At 45.0% G+C, this 10,598-nt stretch overlaps 1 protein-coding gene across 1 annotated transcript; it reads right to left on the reverse strand.

The window, feature by feature from the left end:
- Nucleotides 1–1,827: 1,827 nt before the first annotated feature.
- SYF2 (SYF2 pre-mRNA splicing factor) lies at nucleotides 1,828–8,989 on the reverse strand. The gene is made up of 7 exons (XM_066638693.1): nucleotides 8,931–8,989; nucleotides 7,942–8,046; nucleotides 6,734–6,859; nucleotides 5,859–5,976; nucleotides 5,643–5,733; nucleotides 3,802–3,900; nucleotides 1,828–2,417 (listed from the first exon to the last, which is right to left on the reverse strand). Exons 1-7 carry the CDS (start codon nucleotides 8,943–8,945, stop codon nucleotides 2,252–2,254), a joined length of 720 nt encoding a protein of 239 aa, XP_066494790.1. The 5' UTR covers nucleotides 8,946–8,989; the 3' UTR covers nucleotides 1,828–2,251.
- Nucleotides 8,990–10,598: the final 1,609 nt, after the last annotated feature.

Raw genomic sequence — 10,598 nt, forward strand, 5'->3', positions numbered from 1 at the left:
TGGGTCAGCTTCTCTTGTAGATCTTTTAGCTCCAGGCTACCTGTGAGGCCAGGTGCCCATGGTGGACAATGGAGCTCACAGCATGCAGGATGTTGCACCCAAAAACTCTGTTCAAGAAGGACCACATACATCTCTTGGGGCACTCATTATTATACTTATGCTAATAGTGCTGAGGTGCCTTCATACATATTTAGACTGTCCAATCAGAAACTTTTGAGGACAGAACCTTCTTAAAGTTGGCCTGGTTGCTAGCCCCTCATAGTTCTTTACCCCTACCAACTGGAGATCCACAGCTGCATTCCATTCTGCTTGATCAGGCACCCCTCAGTCTACTGAGGTGTTAAACATTCCAATGGGTTGCAATTCTTGTCTGTCCTTTCTGACCAGCAAAGGAAAGACAACTATCTTTTTGTTTGTTTACTCACATTCTTGCAGCTAGGAACTGCTAGCCTCTTCTCCATTAGTGACTTAGTTTGGTTCAGGCTCCAAATGCTAACCTAGGCCTAACATGTACATATTCATGAGAGGCAGACCAAATGAATAACCTCAAGGCTTGAGGGGCTTAGTGACCCAGCCTTCACCTGCCCCCACTACTTGTCATTGACAGATTTGGAAAAAAAATACACCAGAACACAGGCAATCAACCTTTATCTCCCTATATTTACCCAAGTGTGCAAACTGCAGGAGCTCATCTGTTTTCAGGGCAGTTAGCAGCTATGTGACTTTTCAATAGCCTCAGGGCTTCAGTCAATTAGTGATCTGTCCATCACCTGTGTTTTCATTGGAGGCTTGTGTGGAACCCACCAGCAACCGTCCCAACCCACATTTGGAGAAATGCTGCTGTATCCTTTTTGTTTACCATAGCAGCCTCCATGAAGACTATCTGTCAGTTGTGAAGTGATGGAGTGGGCTGTAGCTGCACTGACTTCAGGGAGAGAACTAAAAACTAAGTTAGTAAAAGCAGTTGTATTATACAAAACGTTGAGTCAATTGAAGAGCTGATACACAGATGAGATCCTATCGCACCAGCTACTGCTTCTCTGCAGTGGGTGCATTTTCTCAAAGGAAATATCATAGGTACAATATATTCCAGATATTGGCAACCGCAGCTTACATCATTTGCAGAAAAGTCACTGATTTTCAAGTACGGTACCTACAGATTTTGATTTACAGTTTATTGAAAGAGAGAATATTACGCTTGGACATCAGGAAGAAATTATTAACGGTGGATCGGCAGTGGAACCGATTGCCAAGAAAAGTGGTGGATTCTCTCTCACTGTAGATCTTCAAGCAGAGGGTCCGTAGGCACCTGCTGGAGATGCTGTAGGACAGAGCTTCTCATACTGGGGTTGTGACCCAACATCAAGGTGGGTCACAAGTTGGGCTTGCCCACCCTTGCTTCCATCTGGTTCCAGGCTGGAGTCAAAGAGATACAACTGGAGGCCATTCTGGGGTGCGACCCATGTCTAGCAGCTGCCCCGACATTTCACAGCTTGGGATAGCCTTGTGGCTCAGAAATGACCTGAGTCACGTCTGACTTCTGGGGGCCATCCCAGGCTGGCATGATGTCAAGGCAGCTGTCTGAGGTGGGTCACAACACCCCCCCCCCAAGGATGAGATGGGTCACAGCCTCAGTGAGTAGGTATTCTCAAGCTAATCACCTTTCTTGGAGTTCAGCACTTATCGATTTGCCATGCTACAAAGAAACGTTCTTATTAAAAAGCTGCTAGAACAATGCCTGGGATACTACTTCAACAACATCTTCATAAGAGTCCTTTAGAACAACTTTTAGGTAAACAGATCAATAATTTAAATCAAATAACAATAAGCGGTATCTTACACCAGAGTTTTAATATAAATACATCCTTTTACCTTATACAAAAGGCACTGACTGTTTCTCCACAGCAACCTTAGATTAAAAAATCTGAATCTTCTAGACAAGCTGGCTTCACCTGACATTGTGATTTAAGATATTTATCCCCAAGGAAAGAACTGCAAAGGCCAAATCTCTTGTGGATCTGCAGCCAACATTCAAACTTGTTGCTTTCCTTGGCTACACAAATATTTATGTACATGGCAACTGGTATTCAAATGAACAGAAAAAAGACATTATTGACAAGGGCATTACTGAGAACCTCACACAACCTCCATCTTTGCACTTAAGTCTGTTTTACAGTTTAATGTCCTTTTGCAAGACAGAAGTTTTATATTTGATGTTCCTTCGTGCTGTCAGCCCCTGGAACCTTTCAGCCTAGACGGCCGTTCCTCTTTCCAAGTTCTGCTTAATCTCTGCAGTGTACTTTCCATAGAATCTTTCAGCCTTTTTATTGAACTTGGCATTCCTCTCGTTGATATAGTCAATATCTGCGTCATCATTGTAAGGACGTCTCCGGCTGTACTTGTCACGTTTTTGGATTCTGGAAGAGGAATTGATGCACTGAGACTTGACATTTAAATCTATTTTCCTGTAATTGCTTATTTTATTTCAATGTCAGAGAGAGAGAGAGAGAGAGACATGAATATTTCTGTTATTGATGCCCAGGAGAGAAAGCATCTCCTTTGGCAGACAGACTGGCTCAATGTATGTTAGCCTTGCAGAACAAAAGGGGTAGAAGGAAAATGAGACAGAGAACCCGGACAAATGCAGCAGCATGCTTTCCCCCCTTCCTACCACCAGTCTAAGGGCGCAATCCTAACCAACTTTCCAGCACTGACACAGCTGTGCCAATGTGGAATGCACTGCATCCTGCAGTGGGGAGGCAGTCAAGGGGGCCTCCTCAAGGTAAGGACATGTTTGTTACCTTGCCTCGGGAGCTGCACTGCATCTAAGTCAGTGCTGGAAAGCTGGTTAGGATTGCGCCCTCATTCTGTTAACAGAATCCAGACAAAAGGCAGCAACATGCTTTCCCCCCCTCCCTACCACCAGTCTAATTCTGTCAAGGGGCTACAGAACATCAGCTCTTGGACAAAAACTTACTTACAACATTTATATAAGTGTTCCCTGATATCAGCAGGGATAGATTCCTGCTGCCACCCCAGATACCTAAAACCATGGATGGCAGCAAACCCTACGCAAACCCCTCTCCAGTACGATCATGATTCACCTCTCTTTGTAAGCGGGAGCTTTATCTTTAGTTCACTTTGGACAGGTAGCAAATAGCAAGAACCAAGACTCATACTGCTAGAGAACACTACAGGAGCCAATTCTGAGAATGCTAACAGGAAATCCTCTGCTATCCACTTCCTGTTAGCATTCTCACGTTCACCTTCTCTAGTAGCAAGTTTTTCCTGTTTGCTTCCTATTCCAACGTGAAATGAAGAAAAAAACTGCCTTTTGCAAAGCACTTGCAAAGAGAGGCAGTACCAGGGGCGCTTTTTATAGCCTTTTTTTTTTTAAAGCTATAAGGTTCTTAAGTGCAGTCCTGTAATATACTATAATGAAAAGTTGAAATCTTCAAACCTACCTGTCAAAATCCATGCTAACAGCAAGAACTAGTGTAAGCGCCTGGCACTTATGTAAGAAAAATGCTTTCACCTGCTATTAAAAAATGACAGGAGGAGAACACAAAGGGAACTCCCAAGGAAAGGCATTCTACCATGCCAGCTCTGCTCCAAGTCAACATTAGCCAACCAGAAGCGTTTGGTGGCACCTAGACCAGGGTTCTGTTGGCAGATCTCAATGTCTGCAGGGGTGGAGTGGGGGAGAGTAGCACTTGTGCAGGAGAACACGCTTGTGACATTCTTCTGAGGAGCTGAAACACCATCATTAGAACCATGTTAAAGGTTAAGAATTTTACTTACTGTTTCTCAAGATCTGAAACCATTCTATCAACCCCTTCATGAGAGGGTACATGAGTTCCATGGATAAGGCTGTTTGAAGTTGGATAAAACTCTTCACCACTGAATGAAAAAGGGGAAAATAAATCAGCGACACCAATATTGTTAGGGATGCTTTGGTTGAAATAAATTTCATCTGGACTTATGTTCAACATCTCTCTACCCTGAAAACAGGGGTAAGAGGGTCTGCCACTGACCCAAGGAGTCAGAACTACCGATTCAATTGAGAATGTAAAGAGTTAACAAAAGATGTTCCATTGCAAATCACATCACTATATCAATTATCTCTATAACACATTAGAGTTTTGTAGTTCATCTTTAACAAACTGTTGTTTGCCCCAATTAGTTAATGGAGAAGCTTTTTTAAAATTGTAAAATCCATATTTGCCTTCTCCATTGCCTTCTCCAAAAGGCACAGTAAACACTGAATGTGCATACTTAAGAGGGCTATAAAAAAGGAGCACACTAAGAAATGCAAAGAGAAAATGAATTCTTAAATGGAAAATAAATTCAAGTAGTAACCCAAGATCCTCCACATTTTGTAGGCTCACATTGCAATCCTTCATGTGTTTACTCAAAGTCAGTCCTACCAAATTCCTACCAAAAGGGGAATTACCCCTTGTAAGTATTAAGGGTTGCAACATCAGTCTAAACCAGGGGTGCCCAAACCCAGGCCCTGGGGCCACTTGTGGCCCTCAAGGCCTCTCAATGTGGCCCTCAGGGAGCCCCCAGTCTCCAATGAGCCTCTGGCCCTCCAGAGATTTGTTGGAGCCTGCACTGGCCTGACACAACCGCTCTCAGCGTGAGGACAAGTGTTTGACCTCTCGAATGAGCTGTGGGACGAGGGCTTCCTCCACTGCTTGCTGTTTCACGTCTGTGATGCAGCAGTGGCAGCAAAGAAAAGGCCAGCCTTGCTTTGTGCAAGGCCTTTTATAGGCCTTGAGCTATAGCAAGATCTTCATTCATTCATATAAGTTCATCTTTAATATATTCATTTATGTAAACTGATGTAAATTTACTCAAATTTTAAATGTAAATTTATTCTTTTTTTCCCCTGGCCCCCGACACAGTGTCAGAGAGATGATGTGGCCCTGCTGCCAAAAACTTTGGACACCCCTGGTCTAAACTGTAGATCTCTCCCAGCTTCAACTTGTTTGAGGGAAAGAAAAACCCCAAACATCCAAAGTTATTCTTTGGCCACACATCCAGGCTCTACAGTGACCTTCTAACTGTGGTTGTCCCTAAAGTGTTGAGACAGCCAATTAAGAGAAATCTGAGCATTCGTGGGCAGCAACAAATCCATCCAGTGAGCAAAGAAGCTCCCATTGACAGTGGTGAATGGTGGTGAGCTCCCACCATTAACAGAAAACGATTCCCCATTGCCATACACGAGTCAGGCTCTATGAGTTCAAGAGCTGCCAGATGACTTCAATGGTAACCATCAGACAGCTAGAGGCACCCAGAGGGAGCCCCCCCTCCACCCTTCTTAGCACTGCTGCCCAGCAAGAAGCCAGATGCTGCCAGACTAACAGCAGAGAGGAAGCCAGGCACTTGACGATGAGGAGTGAATGGCAGCATCTCAGTTTTAAATAAAAAGGGATTGCATGGCTCCCTACTCCTGAAGTGACTGAGCTGGAATGGAGCTCTCTATTGGCTGCTATTACTGTCAATTCTGACAGCTGCTCCACCAATCATCTGAACATTTTTGAATACATGGAAGCCGGTTGCCAGGCTGCTGGGTGAACCAGAACATAGTTACACCAATGAAGATGCTGGAGACCAGTCAAAAGTGAAGTCAGTCCTACCTCTCCTCCTTTAGCTTTTCATACTTCTCATGGTCAGGTCTGATCTGCTTGGTCAACCTCTGGTACTGGCGCAACTGAGCAGCTGCATAATCTGTGGAACACAGTAAACCACCATGGGACAGAAATCTTTCACATACAGGCCCTTGTTCATAAATGCTTTCATTTTATTCATGTTCCAAGAGCTTAGAAACTCTTGGGCAAACTCTTTGTTCTGACCTGAAAAGCCAAGATCAGGATTTCTCTTCTTTTTCTTTCTCTCAAATCGCTCAGCATCTTCTGCGCTGATTTCCAACAGCTTCACTCTTTCATAATCTTCTCCTTTTGCAGCACACTCCTGGGATATTGTAAAACAGTTTTTACCATTTTTTAACACAGAAATTCTCAATCTTTATCAAGCTGCATCTTTCACATACAAAACGTATGAGGTGACACAAAGGCAACAATCCTATGAAGGGTTCCTTTTGCTGGTTCAGACCTTTCCTCTTCCAACATCTCAAAAGATGCCGGCTAAAAGAGAAAGCCAAACATTACATGTTTTGATAACGAATGCTACGTGTTTGATGTTACACCATACAGGCTGGTTTTAAAACACACAACCAGGCATGTCACAAGTTGTTCTTCTGTGAAATCTTATCCCCAAAATCTTAGACGTTGTCACGATTTCTCCTGGCCTTAGGCAAGTCACAGTCCTATTGGCAAAATGTGAGCAATTTTGATGTACCTTACTAGTAGAAGTGTTTGAAAATGCTGTTACTTATTTTACTCAGAAGTAAGCTCAATGTGTTCAGCAAAACTTGGGCTGTAAAGCGATCTTACTCCCCAGAAACAAACACCTCTACTTACCAGGTTGTGTATGCGACATGTTTGGAACACACTGAAATATTTTAATGTACATCCCACGGAGTAAAGACTTACTTTCAAATGTAGATAGGCAGGATCAGACTTGCAAGAAATAAATGTTTCTGGGTTTCTGGCAGTGGGACTGTGTGTGTTGCAGCCCCACTTTACAGGGCAGAACTTTGAGACTGGAAATGCATTATTCTGACTGGCCTGGAGAAGAGACAGGGACTTACTGCCTGCATGTAATTTACCTTTTTCTTTTCCTCCACTTTCAGCTCCCATTCTAAACGACTCTTTTTTGCTTCCCAGTTTGCTGGCAGCTTCAGCCTTTTATCTTCCTCCACAACTTCCTGGTGATTTAATTTGCGAGCTTCATTCTTAAAAAATAACCAAAACAGAATGATCTTGTTTTTAATCATCCACTTTCTTAGCAATGAACAAATCCAGACAACTTAAATTGAAAGGGTGGTGGGTGGGAGAAAGAAGAGCTGTACTGAACTTCATCACTTCAGAGGGAACCGCTCATCTCCTAATGACCAACAGATGCAGAAAAATGTGCATGTGTGAACATGTTCATAACCCACCCTCCTATCCTGTGTTGAGTTTCTGCTAATGTATTCCCTCTGCATCATGCTACATAATGAGGATTTGCCAAAATGGTTCTATGCATAGGTTCTATGCTTGGTTTATTGCCAGTAGGCCTCAAATGTTTGGAAATAAACTGATATTTACATAAGTGAACACAATTTGGAATAAGATTATTAGCATTCTTGCATAATGAATGTGCATAATTGTAACTTGGTATCCCACCTTGTTTGCAGGAGCAACTAGAGCTCCAATACTGAAAGTCATTTTTCCTTCAAATCCCACTGCTCTAGTTTCCAGTGGGTGGAACTGCCTGGGGACACCACTAAAAATCTACCAAATATCAGACTGTGAGAGATGTGGTACGAGACCTGCATTTGAAGTTTTTAAGGGCAAGTAATGTGCTTTTGTCTCAGAGGGGCTGCAGAAAGATCTCACTGGGTAACACTGCTAGACATGAACTGCAGAAGGACTGCAGTTCTGCTTTGTGAAAAAAAGTCCCAGGTGGAAAAGACCCAAGCCTGAAACCCTGGAGAGCCAGAGCCATCACAAATAGGGAGCCCAAGGAAACCATAGGTTAGTGGTTCCCAAACTTTTTTGACTGGCAGCTCCCTTGACCTACTGGACCATTGGGCATGACTTCACATTAGGACTACAATTTTATACATTCTATAGGGTGGCTGGTTTTTGCAAGGATTCCCTGGCTGGTTTCTGCAGCTCCCTGGGGAGCCACAGCTCACAATTTGGTAACTACTGTCATAGCCTGACTCAATAGAGGGTGGCTTCAGACAAACCTTCAACTGGTTACTGCCTCAAGCACATTCCAGCTAGTTAGGAGACATGAGCCAGTGCTGAAAACAACTAGGACTCTTACCCTTTTCAAATGAAGCTCTCTGAATTTTCTAAGCCGCTCCTCCCTCTTTTGTGCCTTCACCTCTTCTTCTGAAGCGGGAACAGGATCTTCTGAGATGCCAGGAACCTAAAACATCATACACACACATCAGAAGTGAAAAACTGAGCACTTAAAACCACCATGTAAGAAGAGGATCACATGATACTGAGAAATCTAAGCTTTTCAACATACACATTTTGCAGGCACATCCACATATGGGACATGAAGTTTTTGCAAATACTTTTACTTTTTACCCAATGAATTGTTCTGATATTTTGCATTTTTCTTAGATATGAATTGCTGAACAGTGTTCAAAATATGAAAAGGTTAAAAGAAAAACTACATATACACACGTGCTCCTAAAAGTGTTTTTTGTTGCACTAAAATATTTTTTAAAATGAGGGTTGGGGAACCAAGAAAAAAGGTCAAGGTGACTTTAGAAAATCATCTTATGGCAAGGGGTTCCACAGACAAATTGCCATTTTAAAGCATGCCCACATCAGGTGGCAAGGAGTTCCACAGACACTCCATTTCAGTGGCTGTCCCCTGGTGTTCTGGTATGTGTGGGAGGCAAAAGAGCATCCCTCTATCCACTCTATCTATGCCCACATCCTGTGGCAATGAGTTCCACAGACAGAGTGGCTGTCCCCTGGTCCACAGGAGAAAGAGCATCCCTCTGTTAACTCTTATCCCCACATCCTGTGGCAAGGAGTTCCACAGGCACCTGTCCCTTCGTCCTGGTGCGGTGTCGGCGGGGCAGAGCCTCCCTCCCCCTCTGCGGAGGAGGCTCCAGGCCCCCAGCAGCACTTCGAGGGAGGACTGGGTAGGAGACCTGCCTGAAGGCGCCGCAGCCAGCCGGGCCCACTCGGCCGGAGGAGGGACGGCCTGGGGGGGAGCGACCACCCCATGCCCTGCCCACGAAGGCTGACAGGCACCGCCTCTGCGCCCCCCCACTCCGAGCGAGCACCCACCACAGCCGCCGCCATCTTCTCTGCGCCGACGAGTCTTCCTCGGTCCCGCCCGGCTAGTGACGTCAGCTCCGGAAGTGGGTGGGAGCGAGGGCGGGACAATGGGCCTAAGACCATACAGGCGACCATAGATTTCCGCGGCTAGAGCGTCGCAGAGACTAGACTTCCGGTCTAGAAAGCGGCCCTTCTTTCACGGAGCGGAAATGACGTAGCCTGTGGTGGCGGCCCCCCCCCAGAGGAGGGGGAAGCAGTCCCCTCTGGCTGGGGTTGGCTTGGCTGAGCCTCTCTGCCCAGGGGAGGGCCTGGCAGGGCTTGGCCTCCCTGCCACATGCTGGCTCCTGGCCTGGTGAGCGGCCAGCCAGCCAGCCTTGTTCCTGTTCCTCCTCCCCGCAGGCAGAAAGCTGGCACCAGCAGTGCCCGGAACAGCCCTCCTTGAGGTGCTAGCTTTCCACTTGCATTGAGGCGTCTCATTGGTTTATGTGCTCCACAGAGCTGTGACAGTCATGGCCTTCTTGCCGCAGCCTGGAATCTTCATGTGCTGATTTTCTACTTAAGAACATAAAAGGCATCCAGGCTGGGTGCCATCCCTGCATCCTGTGGCAAGGGGTTCCACAGACTAATCACACAGTCAAATTGACTCATTGGCCATAACAGTGGCAGGTAGGACATAAGGAGAGCCCTGCTGGATCAGCTCAAAGGGGCCCTTCTAGTCCAGCTTCCTGTGTCTCACAGTGGCCCACCACGTGCCTCAGAGTGCACACAAGATAACAAGAGCCCTGCATCCTGGTGCCGCTCCCCTGTACCTAGCATTCTAAGGTAGGCTGCTTCTAAAACCAGGAAGTTGTCTATACCCACTGTGACTTGTAACCTGTGATGGACTTTTCCTCCATACATCTGTCCAATTATCCAATGTGAAGGAGTTTCACAGATCAATTTCGTGCTAGGTAAAGGAATATTTTCTTTTGTCTGCTTTAACTCTCCCAACACTCAGTTTTAGTGAACCTGCAGGGACTTTGTTCTACACTCCAGGGAGCTGTGAAAATCATGGCATCTTTTTCTCTCTGAAGTGGGGTTGCCTGAGCCTCAGTGGTGGCAGAATAAGAAGATAAGAGAGAAGCTTTATCTCTCATCAAAGCAGTTTTTTCAAGAAGGTTGTGATCTTTTCCATTCTAAAGTTGGAGGAACTGAAACTGAGATGGAGCAAGGTCACTTTCATTTGGGAAGTGAGGCAGGCTTTGAAACTACAGTGGCAAACCTCTGCTCCAAAACCTGATGTACGTTTGAGATATTAAAATATTTGTTTTCCTGCAGATTCAGACATTTGGTGTTTTTAAAAACAAAAATCTGCTCTAACTGCCCTCTTTCTCGTGGAACATTCTGTTCCATCCATGTGGCACAAGAAAGCAAGAGTAATATTAATTGTCATAGCAGCCTTGGGTGTTATCTGAAATACCTGGAAAAGCACTTGGAACACCATCGAGATGAGCACGATCACCATCAGTCAGTTACAAAAGACCGGCTTACTAGGAACAGCACATACACTACAGTGATATTTGTAAGACAACAACATAAAAACTAGAAATAACTACTTATCCTAGGTCCTTGGGAAGGACTCCATAGGTAGATATATACACAGTCCAGTAAAAAACAACATGACTGTGCAAAAATAGA

This window comes from Tiliqua scincoides, chromosome 10, assembly GCF_035046505.1.
Source record: "Tiliqua scincoides isolate rTilSci1 chromosome 10, rTilSci1.hap2, whole genome shotgun sequence".
NCBI lineage: Eukaryota > Metazoa > Chordata > Lepidosauria > Squamata > Scincidae > Tiliqua > Tiliqua scincoides.

What these genes read in the sequence shown, in the direction of transcription:
- SYF2 (XM_066638693.1), bottom strand. An exon ending in TCCTGATCTTGGCTTTTCAG is followed by an intron (nt 5,734 to 5,858) that starts GTCAGAACAAAG and finishes TGTGTTCCACAG; the next exon opens with ATTATGCAGCTGCTCAGTTG. An exon ending in GTTTCAGATCTTGAGAAACA is followed by an intron (nt 2,418 to 3,801) that starts GTAAGTAAAATT and finishes TTCCTCTTCCAG; the next exon opens with AATCCAAAAACGTGACAAGT.